General features: G+C 39.8%; 1 protein-coding gene across 1 annotated transcript; it reads left to right on the top strand.

The window, feature by feature from the left end:
• The first annotated feature begins 6214 nt into the window (after window positions 1-6214).
• Window positions 6215-15268, top strand: dcp1a (decapping mRNA 1A). Its single transcript, XM_042762941.1, is given in 10 exon segments — window positions 6215-6392; window positions 6824-6864; window positions 6969-7096; window positions 10597-10663; window positions 10915-11044; window positions 11782-11889; window positions 12545-12964; window positions 14200-14257; window positions 14433-14614; window positions 14695-15268. Coding segments are annotated over 10 exon segments (1350 nt in total). The 5' UTR covers window positions 6215-6257; the 3' UTR covers window positions 14776-15268.
• The last annotated feature ends 2138 nt before the right edge of the window (window positions 15269-17406 follow it).

Below are 17406 nucleotides of genomic sequence, written 5' to 3' on the forward strand. Positions count from 1 at the left end.
TATGGAGAAGTATGTCAGTGCATTGAAGCAATCAGATCCTGGCCTGTTTCATCCACTATTAAAGAACTTAAATGTTTTCTCAGGTTGTCAAACTTCTATAGACACTTCAAGAACTACAGCCAATTCATAGTTCCTAACATCTCAAGAATAAGCCAAACTCTCTGTCCTGGTCACCGGAGGCCACCCACACCTTCAGCACCCTGAAGAAAGCCTTTACAACTGTACATTTGCATCGTCATCCAGATCCTGAGAGACCAATCAAATTAAGAATTCAAACCAATAGCCCCTGAAACAAAGACACTTAAAAGATTTTGATCTTCCACCAGGTACTCTAAACCGACTCCCTGAAGGCACAAACTGAAATTCTTTCTGTAATGGATGATCAAAATTCATTAATTGAGTGTGCCTTGGTTGAAACTTGTCTGATCAATTTCATTGGGTTGACTTTGACTTATTCCAATAACTTTTCCTGCCACTTTTGAAAAGACCGTTCAACCTATTGCTATTTTACAGTGTAAGATTACCAAACCAGGCTACAATACATAAAGAGAACACTGATTCTATAAAGGACATAACAGGTCAACATTTTGGTACATTAAATGTACCCATTTTCCTTAATTGCATTCTTTGCTGAATTTTCCAAAAAAAAAAAAAAAAAAAAAAACCCTGATACATTTGATTCAAAACTTAGTTTGTTATTTACTATTGTTAGTTGATTCAATATCCACTACATTTATATTCAACCCTGGACTTAATGTTGATGTTCCAAAATCAATTAACATAACCAGATTTAAAAGAGAAAGAGTAGCATCTTCCACACCTCTACCTTCTCTATAGGCAAGATGTAATGAGAGAAGGCTGGTTTCAGGCTGCTGTAAAAATCAATTGCAATCAAAACACCTCTGTAAGGTCAATGAACTGTCCCCTGTCCAAACGTGGAATCTGTTCTCTTTAACTCGCTCTGTATGCAACACCGACTTATACACAGGTAACAGATAACCTGTGTTATGATCAGAAAAAACCCAAGGGAGGACCAGAACACCAAGCCAAGTTTATTTATATAGCACATTTCATACACAATGGTAATTCAAAGTGCTTTACATAAAAGAAAGTAAAATAATCATGAAGAAAAATAATAGCAAAAATAAAACAAGCAATTTTAAAACTTTGGAAATGATTTAAAAATTGAGTTATTTAAAATGAATTTAAAACAGTTAAAAATAGAAAATGGTTTAACATAAAATACAGTGAATACGTAAAATACAGTGCACAAAATACGTAAAATACCAGAACTATGACATCGCCAACCAAGAGCTATTAGCCATCAAACTAGCAACTGAAAAACCTTTCAGCACTGGCTGAAAGGGGCTTATCATCTGTTCCTGGTTCTCAATGACCACCACAAATATATGCAAATGACTAAACCCACCTCAGGCTAGATGGGCTCTTTTCTTTACCCAGTTCAGTGTCACCATCACCTATCATCCAGAGTCAAAGAAAAGTAAAGCAGATGCCCTGTCCAGCCTGTATGCACCTTAGGAAAGCTCTGACCAACCAGAATTCATCCTACTGTACCAACAAGCCTAGTAGTCAGTCACATCCAGTGGACCCTGGACAGTAGGATTGCTGAAGCTGCACCATTGAGCCAAACAAGACCTACATACTTCTCATCGGATCCCTCTCATTAGGGCTTTTCACACTGGACTTAATCCCGGGTAAAGGAACGTTTCACACATGTAATTTATAAGCGGGATTGGCACCGCTTTTTACCAGGGGTTATGAAACCCTGCTCTGGAACACCTTTGCGGTGTTAACCCCACATTGCAGGGACAACCCTGTACAATGTAAACGGAGTGGTGCTAGAATGTTACGGCTAGATGCTTAAGCAACAGACAGCCAAATGCATGGTTCATATTTATGTGCTTTCATGGAAACAGTGCACTTATATAAACAGTCGTTTCATCTTTTGAGGGAAAACTGTCAAATACTGATGGAAAACACGTGAACTGGTGTGAAGAAGAAACAGTTTTTTTTTTCTTACTTTTATAGTTCACTGAAAAGTGCATTCAGGAAAATCTTGATAAATATAATACGAAGATGCACAGAGCTAGAGCCGTTACATAAACAAGTTGTGTGCTGTGTTCATCAAAACACTGACAGCTCAAATAAGACAATAAGAACATTGACCCAGGGTTTAGGAATGTGCAGTGTGAAACGTCAATTTATGAGTACCAGGATTAACTGTTAATCCTGGCTAAATTATGAACAGTGTGAAACGTGAAACAAGAAACCCCATGATTACCTTTAGCTGGGGTTTAAAATTACCCAGCGTTAATTATTTCAAATGTGAAAAGCCCTATTGAGTCAATTAACTCTTCTGTTGTCATTGGTCACCCTGGGACCAATTGTACCCTCTCACTGATCCATGAACAGTTCTGGTGGCCCAGGCTCACAAGATTAGTCCAAGACTATGAAGAATGCAGCATGGTCAAAACACCATGCCACCTGCCAACCGGAAAGCTCCCCCCTTTGCCTGTTCCATGAAAACCATGGTCACACATGGGGGTGGACTTTATAACAGATCTGCCAGCCTCCCACAAAAATACACTGCATCCTAGTTGTTGTTAGAATCTCAAAAGAATGTCAAGTCAAGCCAAGTCGCCTTTATTTAGATAGCGCTTTTAACAATACAGATTGTGTCAAAGCAACTGAACAACATTAATTAGGAAAATAGTATGTCAATAATGCAAAAAGACAATAGTAAACACTAATTTTTCAGTTTAAGGCAGTTCATCATTGAATTCAGTGATGTCATCATCCAGCTAAGTTCAGTTTAAATAGTATCTTTGCAATAATTTGCAATCAAGTCAACGATATCGCTGGAAATGAACTGTCCCCAACTAAGCAAGCCAGAGACGACAGCGGCAAGGAACCAAAACTCCATCGGTGACAGAATGGAGAAAAAACCTTGGGAGAAACCAGGCTCAGTCGGGGGGCCAGTTCTCCTCTGACCAGACGAAACCAGCAGTTCAATTCCAGGCTGCAGCAAAGTCAGATTGTGCAGAGGACTCTACTGTTTCCTGTGGTCCTGTCCCGGTGGTCATCTGAGACGAGGTCTTTACAGGGGATCTGTATCTGGGGCTTATCTAGTTGTCCTGGTCTCCGCTGTCTTTCAGGGCTGTAGAGGTCCTTTCTAGGTGCTGATCCACCACCTGGTCTGGATACATATTGAATCCGGGTGACTGCAGTGACCATCTGATCTGGATACAAACTGGATCTGATGGCTACGGTGACCTCAGAACAAGGGAGAACAGACTAATATTAGTTTGGACTTTGAACCACTGGGCAACAGTCCAGTTCTTCTTCTCCTTAGCCCAGGTAAGATGCCTCTGACGTTGTCTATGGTTCAGGAGTGGCTTAACAAGAGGAAAACGACAACTATAGCCAAATTCCATGACACGTCTGTGTGTGGTGGCTCTTGATGCCTTGACCCCAGCCTCAGCCAATTCCTTGTGAAGTTCACTCAAATTCTTGAATCGATTTTGCTTGACAATCCTCATAAGGCTGCGGTTCTCTTGGTTGGTTGAGCATCTTTTTCTTCCACACTTTTTCCTTCCACTGAACTTTCTGTTAACATGCTTGGATACAGCACTCTGTGAACAGACAGCTTCTTTGGCAATGAATGTTTGTGGCTTACCTTCCTTGTGAAGGGTGTCAATGATGGTCTTCTGGACAACTGTCAGCTCAGCAGTCTTCCCCATGATTGTGTAGCATAGTGAACCAAACTGAGAGACCATTTTGAAGGTGTTTTGAGTTGATTAGGTGATTGGCATGTCACCATATTCTAATTTGTTGAGATAGTGAATTGGTGGGTTTTTGTTAAATGTGAGCCAAAATCATCACAATTAAAAGAACCAAAAAGACTTAAACTACTTCAGTCTGTGTTCACTGAATTTATTTAATACACGAGTTTCACAATTTGAGTTGAATTACTGAAATAAATGAATTTTTCCACGACATTCTAATTTATTGAGATGCACCTGAACATGTAGCAAGTGGTGCAAATAACAATAGCAAGAGAAGCCATTACTCACCGTTATTTATGAATGATTCTTACCACAGTTGTTTGATGAATTTGTGAAAAAACAGAGCGAGAGAGAAAAAAGAAAACAGCAACAGGCATGACTGGAAACACTAATGACAAGCTAACCGGCTAACGAATGCTAACACGCTCCAGGTGCGCTGCACTCATGGATTTTGAATAAAAGTGAACGATCAAATGAATCAGATTAGGTTGATAGATAATATCAGAAATATGGTGGGAATTAAGTTACATTTTATCACTTTAAACAACATAGACTGAAAGTAAGATAAAGATTCTACAGAAAAACAAAGCTTTTTTCCAGGAAGCAGTCAGTCAATCAACCGGATTCCTTTAAAAAGGCTTACCTAATGCCATGAAGACCGCTGATTTGCTATTCAACCATGTCTTCAGGAACTATGACTTACCAGAACAGATGATCTCAGACAGAGGACCACAGTTTATGCCCCAAGTCTCAGATGCATTGGTCCCTAAATGATCTTGGAGCAGGTCAACCTGGTGTCATATAAATTCCAGTTACCACCTCACTTCAGAATTCACCCAAACCTTTACGTGTCCCATCTCAGTTCCTCCAAAAAGCCTGACCCAGCAGAAGAACCCCCACCACCCCGCCACCGCAGTCTGCTATTTGAGGACCCCTGCCATACAGAAATATGGCTTTGACTCAACCTGAGTCTGGGTGCCAGAAGCCTAGCCATAACAGGACCAGATATGGGCCACAAAAATGTCACGGCAGTAGCCTTTTTTAGAGACCACACTGCTCACCCCAATAGGGGAATGACCTTGAAAATGTGGCCTAAAAATTACCCACTCTATCATCTCCTGGGTAGGTTAGTATGCCTACTGGGAATTCATACTGCTCACCCCAATAGGGAAACAATTTCTTTCAAATGGGCAACATGGAATGTTAGGACTCTCCGGGATAGTGAAGAAAACAGACCTCACAGGAGAACTGTGCTGGGTTAGTATGCCTACTGGGAATTTAACATGGATATCGCTGCCCTTGGAAAGACAAGGCTCCTGGGTGAAGGTTCTCTGAACGCCTGTCTTCACCTTAGAACATCAACCACTCACAATAGTTTCATCTATTAAATATCTAGGCAGCATCCTCAGAGGACTGTGACACTGATGACAAAATCAAAAAATCAGATAAAGCAAGCCTCTGCAGCCTTTAGCAAACTTCAATGAAAGATCTTTCAAAACAAGCACCTCCGGATGCACACCAAAGTTACCATCTATACAGCTGTCTACATCACCACTCTTCTTTACAGCTGTGAAGCCTGGGTCATATACAGTACAACCACCACCCAAGGTTCTGGAGCGTTTCCATACAAGATGCTTGCTGCAAATCTTGGAGATCATATGCTGTGACTACTCTGCACCAGGAAAACAAGTTATCCATCTCACGCAATAACTATCTATTTGATACTCACCTGTGTCTCCACTCTGCTGATTTCAATAAATACCTGTTTAGATTATAACCATCTCTCCAAGTCTGGTAAGAGGTCACTGTACTATAAATAAATACCGAAAGATCTTTAAAAATTCCTCCTTGCTAAAAAAATTGCATTTGTTCAAAGCAAGCATGTTGAGTCAATAATGACTAACATTCTGCTGTTTGTAATTTCACAATGTAAATTTGACTGCCTCCCCAACACTTCAGTGTCTACGTTTACCCAGTTCCTGTAAATCTGGCAATGGGTTTGTGACCCACGAGTAATCTTGTATAAAAAGCAAGGTTTATACATCTATTAACAGCCATGAAAAACTAAAGAAATGCATCACATTTAGTAGCATCACATACAGGAACTTGAACTAAAACTGCTTTTTAAAAAAAAAAAAAAAAAAACAGTACATGACACTTCCCTGACAACAAAATCCTCCAAAGGCTTTCTGCGAATTTTCAAAAGGGCAAATAATAATCAGAAAGACCGTCAAATTTACAGACAGATCGTTACACAAAGAATATAAATGTACATTAATTTTAGCGATATTATAATTAGACTACATGCCGTTTAAAGTGAGGTTATGTCGACTACTAGGCCTGAGTTGGTTTGCGGGTTGATGAGCGGATCCATGGGGGAGAACGTAGATGAGAGGACGGCAACCGGAAGTGTTCTTCCTGAAATGTGTTCCGTGTAGGCACAGTGGAAAGATGGAGTGTGTGAATAAAGTGGGACAGCTCATGAGTCTGGCGGCTCTACAGCAGCACGACCCCTACATAGTGAACCTGCTGGACGTCGCCGGACAGGTCGCGCTCTATACTTTCAACTCCAAAGCAAACGAATGGGTGAGATTTCAGAAGACGCATCGCCACATCAGCGCGCGCGCGTCAGTTAGCCTGCAGTCGCTAATAGCAACGTCGCCAGCTCCGTTCTTCCGTTCTGCTGTTTACTGTATTTGTGCGTTTATTACCCATCATATCAAATCACCAGGAACATACAGAGAACTATAAGAGCGTGTGAAGGTCTGCTGGAACATATATTAGTTGTCAAGATAAACATAGCTGCGAGCTGATGTGTGATTTAAAGGCGAACTCGTCATCTGATGATAAAATAATCTGAAAGGAAAATCAGTATCTGGAAATGAAATCGATAATAGTTTTTATCTGACAGTAATATCACTACAAACTCAAAGCCACGCTTCAGTCAACGATTGTGATTCTTTTGCTAAGTCATTGTATTAGTACCTGTTTGAACTAACACATCTCTCTCACTTCAGGAAAAGACTGAGATTGAAGGCACGTTGTTTGTTTATGCCAGGTGAGCGATGACTGACTGGGACTGTGAAGGCCCACAGTAGTTTTTATTTTATTAGTGACACATTGATCTGTGATTGTAGTGTAAGGATGACTGTTGTTCTGCAGGTCGGCTTCTCCCCATCATGGCTTCACAATTATGAACCGTTTGAGTACAGAAAACCTAGTGGAGCCCATCAATAAAGACCTGGAATTCCAGCTCCAGGACCCCTTCCTCCTGTACAGGAATGGCAACTGTAAGTAGAGACACTGGAGAGGTTGTGTTCTTCTGTTATCCATCCGTCGCAGTGAGAAGGCCCTGTTTGACTCGTCAGTGTTTCTTTATAAAGTGTGCTGTGTCATATTCGATACGCATGTTTCTAAGGCCTCCAGATGATCAAAACTTTGCTGAAAGAACTCTTCTGACTGATAGTTTATAATTTTTTGCATGTAAAAGACCTTTTAGTATAATTGTAAAAAACATCCACCTTCAGCTTTTGCTCCCTTTTTTTTACTGATTTTAATAAAATAAATATAAGAATAGCTTTTACATCAGTAGTATTTCAGAATGAACACTTACTGGATTTTGTTAACTTTTTTTTTTTCTGATTTTATTAGGGTTTATATACTGGTCCCACCCTGGGACCCACATTTTCCCATGGTCATTAAGTCGCGACCCACTTTTTTAGAATTCAACCAACAAAATTTATTTATTCAAAAATAACTGTTGAAAACACTCATATATCATCTTTTAAAAACATAACCCTACATACATACATATATTTCCCTTACAACGTGCATTTCAGAGCTTAATAAGTAAACTGGACCCTGACAACCGCATGTACAAAAGTTAATTAAATAAATAAGGCCACATAACAAGATATTTTTACTCTATTCAGAACAAATTAATAAGAAACGAAAAGGAGGACCATGACAACTGCATGTACAAAAGTGAATAAAAATCAATGTCAAAATCACTCAAAATAAAGTTTTCACGTAACCAGGTCATTTGTGGAAGTTAATGAGACAATTGGGGATGTGCTTTACTCTTGATAAGAGTTTTCAAAGTCTGTGGTGACAGTAGACAGAGCTACTCTCAGATCATGCTCAGTGTCCAAACCTGTTTCTCTGCTTGACTTGAGTGGACCAAGGTAGAGAAGCCACTTTCACACAAATAGGTTGTGCTGAATGGTAAGATCGTTTTGACTGCTAAAGTGGCGAGGGATGGATACTCAGTCATCACATCGCTGCACCAGAAGTGGGAAAGGCTTACCTTACCAAATCTCTTTTTCAGCGTCAGGTCACATGAAAGGTCCACCAGCTGATGCTCTTCGTTGCTTGGCAACGTGATGTTTTCCACATTGATACCGAAGGGGTCGCGTATCCAGTCCATGGTTGTTTGTTTCTCTGGGAAGTAGTCGTCAAACCGAGCTTGAAGTTTAGTGAGATGTGCCCTTAAAGTTTGTTTCAAGTTATTTTTGGCCGCATTCTCCAGCTGCTGTGCTTCATAGCAAGAGTTGGGAAACATGTCCAGTCTGTCTTTGGATAAATGATTTAGCCACAGTGAGATCTTTTTCTTGAACGCAGCAATTTTGTCTGACTGTTCAAATATATTGTGTCCTCTCCCTTGCATCGATACATTTAATGTGTTGAGGTGCTCAAAAATATCAGCAAGATATGCAACTCTTACGAGCCACATTTCGTTGTCAAACAGTTCTGCATACGGTAAGTTAGTCTCTGAGAGGAATGTGGCGATTTCTGTTTTAAGTTCGTAAAAGCGTGACAACACCTTGCCCCTCGACAGCCAGCGGACTTCTGAGTGATACAGCACCTGCATGTGCTCAGAGCCCAGGTCTTTACATAGATGTGAAAAGCAACGGCTACTTTTTGCACTCCGTTTTATGTGGTTCACCACTTTGATGACATTTGTTAAAGCTTCATCAAGTAAAGGTACCATATTCTTAGCCGCCAGCGCTTCTCGGTGCAAAAAGCAGTGGTTCCACGTCGCGTTAGGTGCCCTCTCCAGAATTTGCTTCACCACACCCGGAATGTTTCCCGGTCATAGAGGCAGCTCCATCAGTGGTGATTCCCACACAATATTCCCAACTGAGGCCCAGTGAGCTCAAAAATACAAGTCCAGGGTGTTAAAAATGTCCTCTGCTTTTGTAGTGGTAGGGAGGTCTCTGCTGCAGAGAAATTGTTCTTGCAAATCACCGTCCCACACATGCCTCACATAAACCAATAAAATGGCATGGTTAGCGATATCTGTTGATTCGTCCATCTGTAAGGCGTAGTAAGGGCTTGCCTGGATGCGGGCTGTGGTCTATTGTTTTATGTTACCAGACATGTCTTCAATCCGCCGAGCTATGGTATCATTGGAAAGTGGTATGGTTATCAGTTTATCTGCCGCTGACTGATCCAGCACCTCTCTTACCATATCCATTGCAGCAGGTAAAATGAGCTCTTCGGCTACTGTGTGGGGTTTCTTGGCCTTTGCAATGCGGTGAGATACTAGGTAAGATGCCCGAAGAGCTTGTTCTTGTTTGGAGCAAGACGCTGTCAGACACTTTTGTGATGCCCTCAGCTCCTGGAGACGTCTTTGAAAAAAACTCCCCGGCTTGTCTTTCGATGCGGGATGTTTTGTTTCTAAATGGCGCTTCAGTTTGGACGGTTTCATGCTCTCATTGGCAAGCACTTCACTACAAAGCACACACTGGGGTTTCTGTCCATTTTTATCCTCAATGTACGAAAATCCATTTTTTAAATAGTTTGGGTCATATTTGCGCCTTCGCCATCTCGAATCTGAATGTCAAAACAACACAGGATGGTTACCATGGTGATGGTTACCATGGCTACCATAGTAAACTGCCGCACGTCTCTGACGAATGCCTGTCAAAATAAACCCTTTTTAAAATAAAAGACCAATCAAACATGAGATGCACATTAAATTTTTTTTTTTTTTTTTTTTTTTTTTTTTTGACCAGCTTACCGAGACCCACCCAAAACAGGTCTGCGACCCACCAGTTGAGAATCACTGCACTATATCATACTATTTGAGTCATAAAAGCCAGATGTATGAAAAACATGATACTAAACACACATTGCAAACATATTTTAGTGTTTTATATTTTGTCTAAAAGTTCAATAAACTGTTCCTTTAAAATATATATAATCTATATATATATATATATATATATATATATATAATATATATATATAATATATATAATTTTACTGATTTTAATAAAATAAATATAAGAATAGCTTTTACATCAGTAGTATTTCAGAATGAAGAATTAATGTGATTTCTGAATTTTTTTAGGGTTGTAGTGTTTTATTTTTAGTTATGTTAATTGTAAAATGATGAATATATAGTGCATGCAACTTTATCTGCTTAGGGTACATGCACAAAAAGTGATATACATTATATATCATTATATATATATATATATATTTCAGTTGCTTGATTGTGTATATCTTTGCAGAATGAAAATGATATTATTGTCCAGCTCTAATCTGCTATGCGATTATAAGGTATTAAGATATTATAAACATTAACATCATGATTTTCAGTAAAACAGGTAATGTTCTCCAGTGCGGTCACATATTTTAGGTTGTTTATTCGACTGATATTTTGCTGTAAGTCTCTGTAACTCGCTGTATGTTGAGCTCTTCGCTGTAACTGTGCACAGCCCCTCTTTACCTGTGTGTGATCGTGTGTGTTGTGTTTGATTGTGTGTGTCTCTCTGTGTGTCAGTGGGCATCTACAGTATCTGGTTCTACGATAAGGCCGACTGCCAGCGGATTGCACAGCTCATGCTGCAGTGAGTATCTGTGATTTAACACTTTTGTTGTCAGGGCGATATGTTGCCGTGGGAGGCTGGTTGAATGGGTGGTGAGTCTGCACATTAATGTCAGTGTATGAATGGATGGTTGATTGTGAATGAATAGTGTGTTTTGATGGAGTGGATTGATTTGATTTTAGATCTCTGTTGTCCCTGTAGTTAAATTTCTGATTTTCTTCTGTATGTGTGTTGTCCCTGTAGTTAACTTCAGTTGTTGTTCGTGAGTGTAGGATAGTCAAACAGGAGGCGTTGCGAGCGTCTCCCGACAGAGGCCAGAGCGGCAGGACCAATGGTTGTGTTCAGACCAGACCCACAGATATCCTAGAGCTGCTCAGCAAGGCTAAAGAGGAGTATCAAAGAGTACGACCACCCTCACGTCTCACTTCTCTTCTGTTTTGTGTTGTTCGCTTTCACAGCAAAATTGCTGCTCAAATTGAAAGCACAGTAAAAGAGTAAAGAGCGCTCCCTTTATGATCACTAAAGCTGTTGATCACTTCAGTCACTCCTGTTATAATCAAATAGAAAAACAGCATAAATATCATATCATCAAATAACTAGATCAAAAATGGTTGATTGTGTGTTTAGACTGCACAGTAAATCTCTTATTTACATTGTGTTGGACTCTGTGAGCATGCAGTTCGTTCAGTTTTGATCAGTGCTGAGTGAGTAAATGCCTTATTGGCTGTTGTGTTCACATGCTCAACAGACATGCCTGTGATTTGCTACCTTTAATGTTCTTGACCGAGCACCCACACAACTATACAAGAGAGGCTTCGAAAGCAGCTGCCTCTGAGGCTCCAAATTCAGTCATTTTTAAAACTTCAGTATAGACCACTCTAAGCATTTTTATTATAATCGGAATAATAAAGATAGTAGTATCGATAAGTTTTGGTAATCCCTCTGCAGGTTTATATTTTATATCAGACGTTTTCATTTTAACTTAGAATTAATAATAATTAACCAACGAGTTCATGTTTAATGCTTTCTCCTTATTGTAATTTTTTAAGAGGCACAAGTGGAAATTCATTGTGGTAATAGACACTGAATGAATGTTGGAATAACAGATAAGGTTTGTATTTGTGTGTGTGTGTTTCTAGAGTCAGTCAGTTGAGAGAGATGTTCAGGTGAGCTCTGAATCTGCGCCGTTGCGGGATGAGGGGTAGGAGGTGAAGGGAGAGGAGGTCGAGGAGGTGCTGCTAGAGAAGGTGCTTATAATAAATATTATAGTACTTCTACTAGATGTGGAAAAACATTCTTTGCTCTTCTATGATAGTCAGCACTAATCCTCTCCGCCCAGTTGCAACTAAGCCCTTTAGTTAAGAAAACCTGAAGTTATCAGGTTAAGGATAGCCTCTGTTAGGGATATTACCTAAACAGGTCCTTTAAGACATCTGCTAAACTTATAAGTCAGTGGCTGATTTTGTGTTAATTTACAAAGGACGAAATACCAAGGTACATTAATATTAAAATATGATATAGTTTAAAGCAATGTGTATTGTCAAAAGCAGTCTCCCTAGCTGAGTTTCCATCATTGATTCTGTTCATTTTCCGTCTACCGCTGTGAAGCTGCTTTGACACCGTCTGTATTGTATGAATCGCTAAAGAAAGGTGACTTGACTGTCCCGATTAGTGTATTGTGAAGGACCCAATATGTTAGTCGGGCAATGAATGAACTGTGAGGATATAAGGCCTAATCTTTGAAAATATTAATTTTGTAGCTTTGCTACTGTCAGAAAGGGAGCTTGGTTTGCAACACATTTTGGCCTCACTGTGTGTTATTTAATTGTGTGTGTGTTTTTTTTGGTGTATTTATTTCTTTTGTTTATTATATGTGGTACTGGTCTGTTTTTAGTGAAGCAGATCACAGTGGAAGAGCTTTTTGGCAGCTCTCTACCCAAAGAAGCGCCCCAGTCAGCAAGCTCCACTGTGGGAGAAAGCATGCGTGGGCCTGTGTTTGCCCCTCCGTCTCGCTCTGTGGAGCCTCTGCTCGCTCCTCGCCTGTCTGCTGACCCAGGAGGCCCGGCGCTGGTCTCTCTGTTTCAGGGTTGTGGCACCCGAGACCAAAGACCAGCTGCTTCAAATCCGGAGGAGAGTGGAAGCAGTCGTGGTTCGGCTGGTCCTCTCCCTCCTGCTTATACGAATCCTCCCACAGATGGTCATGGGATGCCTGTGTCATTGCCTGGGTTCATGCCCGGCTCGCTGGTGACCCCACAGAGCTTCAGAGAATCTGCCTGTAAAGTTTCAGGGCCCTTCACGGGAAAGGCTCCATTATCGGCACAGGTGAATACACCGAGCAATGTTTTCATGGTATGTGTTTTTGTTTTTTTTTTTTTTTTATGCAAGTGCAGAAATGATTGATGAAATGACACATTGTTTCCTGCAGTACAGGAGTGGGACTCTTTATGCACCTCAAAATATGTTCTGATTCATATGACGTACCTGTGGTTATGGGTGATCAGTGTGAATGTCACTTACAACGTCAATACTCTTTTAAAAGAAAAGGCCAAACAAAAAAAGATATATATTTGTAAATAATAAGAGTGTAACTTTACACGCATAATGGGGGTTATGATGGGGGTTATTACTGTTATCAATAATGTTATTACTATTACGTATTCTACAGGGTAAATATACTAACAGGAAGGGTTTTTATTATTACTTCTAAGGCATGATAAACAGTAAACAAACAGTACTGTTCGTAAGAATGCTACTTTTCCATGCTACACACACACACACACACGCATTTGCTCTGTCACCGATTACATAGATTAAAAAAAATATATATATTATTATATATTTATTTATTTTGTTTAATGGCAGTACATGCTTATCCAGAAAAATAATGTAGTCCCTTTCTTAATTTACTGGTAAAATTATTTATCAGGACTATCCAAATGCAATTTACCTTTTGCATTATGTTTAGCATTTTATATATATATTAACTTTATACTTTACACCTGGTATTAACATTTGTTGTGTGGTTAGTGCTAAATACAGGTGGAAACGAGGTCTAAACCACTTTGTGATTGCATACCTGCTTTGATTGATTTACGGCTCTGATTCGTTCAGATTCATTGGTGAATCAGACTACGCTGGCCATGTTCTAGTATTACTCTATAAAATATAGTTACATCATTTACATTTTATGGAAAGTAACGTGCTGCTTTACTGTTGCGTTACTTTTTCAAAGCTCATCTTGCTGTGGCTCTTTCTTTCAGACAAATATACTGTTTTGCCGGGGGGTTTTTTTAATCACAAGTTCTTTTTCGTAAGTGTAAAGACCCATTCACTATAAACAAAGTAAAAAAGCAAAACCAAGCACGTTTGTATGAAGTTTTCTCTTTTCACACTACAGGTTGTATTAATTAACATATTGTAGGTTTGTGTAATATTCTTTTTGTATTTTACTATTTTGTTCATTTTGACATACGTCAGTGAAAAACACAGAAAACATTTAAAATAAACTTTGGAAGTGTATCTTGTTTTTGCATAAGTTCCCTTCTTCTCTTTGACAGAGTAAAGAGGTGAATGCGTTTACACAGTCCTCGAGTCTGGTCAAACCCATTCCAGTAAGTGCACTTTTGAGAGCATTGTCAGGATTGATGTATTGTTTGGTGGCAGTATACTGACGTGGGAGTTGTCAGGTTTGATGTTTTGTTTGGTGTCTGTATATTTATATGTCTCTCTCTCTCTCTCTCTCTCTCTCTCTCTCTCTCTCTCTCTCTCTCTCTCTCTGTCATGTGGGCAGGGCCAGCTGTTCAGGGGGAGGAGTCTTCACTGTTACTGTCTCCTAGTGTGTTCCAGCATTCCATCACCAAGACAACCGAGCCACTGAAGATCCCCGCCTCCCCGACGTCTCCCACAGCAGACGTGCCCTCTTCCCTGTACAGTCGCACCCAGCTTAAAGATACACTCATACATCTCATAAAGGTACAGACTTGCACCCGCATTTTCACAAACCAACAGTGAATAATTTTTGTCTTCAACTGTCTGCCTATATTTCTTTGCAGAATGATGCCCATTTCCTCAGTGCAATCCATGAGGCCTACATACAGAGCCTCTCTAAAGGCCTCAACAATGTCAAGTTATAGTCACAAACAAACAAAAAAAAAACATGCCAGCCAGCAGGAGCCATCTCAGATTCAGCGTGAAGCTTGACTACATCCACGTTCGTTGACACTACTGGACGACACACCCGCTGATGTCACACTCCCTGTGCTCTCTCGCTGAGCCTGATTTATGTCCATCTGCCAATCTCATTTTTTTCAGTAATTTTCTCTCTATGACTCCCAGCACAATTATGTACAATTATTTTTAGGGTCTTGTGCAATACGAAGCATTGCCTCTTTGGAGAATTGCTTTTCATTTATGATCCTGCCTTAGACGTATGGATATGATACGGTATCCCAGTCTCAGTGGTGTTTTACTGTTGAATCAGTATTGTGGTTTGCAGCACTGGGACTCTTTGAGTTCCCGGCTTATATGGATTTTGAGTAGGATGTGCACTTATTTCCTCTTTTCTTACAAACTTAGTTGTTTAATTTGGCCATAAAATGAATGAAGGTTAGTAGAGTTAAACATTTTGTTCTCAATATCATGTGCAGGCAGTAGACTCTGTGAGCATCAGCGTACAGTTATGGTGCCATGTATTGCTTTTTAAAATTGCAGACAGATTGAAATATTAAAGTTTATTTAAAGTGAGATGTATCAAATCAACTTTTCAGTGTTCCTGAATTAAAGTGTCTTGCATATCAGCTAGTTTAAGACATCATTCTGATAGCTGATCTCTGTATCAACAGCAGAAGATGTGTAGTCTGTAGACAACAAGATAAATTAACTTAAGCCACAATAGGTGCATTTCATTTCATCATTAAAAGTAGAATGATTTTTTTCTTTTTTCTGCTTGCACTACTAATTCATGGTGTGTTTGTTTGACAGGAATTGTATTTTTTTTTTCAATCACACAAGGGTTATGTACTTACTGCTTGTTTACACTCAAAAAAAAAAGGGTTATGTTCTTGGTGCTTGTTTATTTTTTTTTTTTTTTTTTTTTTTGGAACAGTTTGCTTTTATTATGGAGTATTTTAAAACCAGAAATGAAAGCTGTCATTCAGTGCTGCGGCAGCTGCAAGGCTACATACTCATTTCACGCAAAAATAACTTTTCTCAAATGCATTAGGATGCTCTGTTACAATGGTTTGTCTTGAGTTCATGTGCAAATAAACTATTGCCATAATTTGGATCGTTGTTTGCATTGTATTATAGTGAAACTTCCACAAGGCAAATCTGCTTATACATTTTAGGGCTCTAATAAGCATGTTAAATAGGTTTTGTCACCGGAATTCTGATTGAGCAGAGGCCGGAGGCCTAGAGTGAGCCGCGGCCGAGTAGAGTGAGTAGAGGCTGGCGGCTTGAGAATGGTGCGGCAGGCGGATTCTACGAAGGAGTGTACCTTGGTCTTGCAGCAACCACATGTGAATGTTACAGGTGACGAACCCCAGGCTGGATGCTGCTATAACACCCATTATAACCATTACTAGTCGTGTGAAAGCTGATTCAGCGATCCACAGTGCAAAGTTGATGTATTTCTTCAGCAAACAGCACAGATGAGCTCCAGGCATGACGAAGCGGATATCATCCTCTTTTGGAAGGCCAAACAAAGTAGTTTTGCTTTGTGAAAGCTGATTCAGCGAAGTTTTTGTCTATATGACATGGCAGTGGCGGCAACAACAATACTACAACGAGAATAAAAGGTACGCCTTCATTCTTTGCGTTATGCAAATCTTCCCACATACTGACGTAGAGATGTGGGGCGTTAGACCGAGCCGTTTCAGGGGGGTGTGGACGAGTCTCAACTTTTATAATGAATAGCTCTTTGTATTTGAGACTTTAGTCTTCGCAACTTTACAGATCTTCTTTATTCACCAAAGCTTGTAACACTCCAAAGAGAAAGGAACATTTGAAATCGCATCATATGACCCCTTTAATTTTCTGCAGAAAATGATTACACACAGCTTGCTGTCTGTGAGCAAAGAGATGAACAAACAGGCTCACAGCAGCTTATAAAGACAACAGTTACATTTCAAGGTGACCGAAATCCCTTGGGTACTCAGCCTTCGACCAGCCAGGAGGCTCCCTGGAGAATCGCCTACATCACGCTATGTCATATCTGAAACATATTGCTAACATGTTAAGACTGACACGTATGAAGGCACCTGGCAAATTCACACGAGCTGAGTGATCCCTTAAGAGTTACACAAGAAAACCTATTTACTCTCTAGACCACACAATACCTTGATCATTAAATACTAATTGATTAATGATTGCATTCAAAAGATATAAAATGTCAAAAAGACATATATATTTGGGTGAGATCAATCAATGCAAATTAAAAAAAAAAAAAAATCCAGATTCCCAGATTCTGTGACATTTTTGGGTTTCTGTGATTTAAAGTGCCCCTATTTTGGATTTTTGAAAATTGCATTTCATGCAGTGTGTAACACAGCTCTAAGTGAATTAAAACATCCTGCAAAGTTTTATTGCCCGCCCACTTGTTGATCTTTTCGGGTTGGTTTGAATGAAAGTGCAAGTTCATTCTTTGCCACTACATGCCGCTTTTGGAGCCGTACAAATAGCGGTTTCCCAGGTAACACTGTACACAAAGCAGCAATGTACTCACAAACGAGGCTTTATCAGGCATTACAGGCACGATGAAATGAAAA

The sequence above is a fragment of the Cyprinus carpio genome, chromosome A8 (genome assembly GCF_018340385.1).
Source record: "Cyprinus carpio isolate SPL01 chromosome A8, ASM1834038v1, whole genome shotgun sequence".
NCBI lineage: Eukaryota > Metazoa > Chordata > Actinopteri > Cypriniformes > Cyprinidae > Cyprinus > Cyprinus carpio.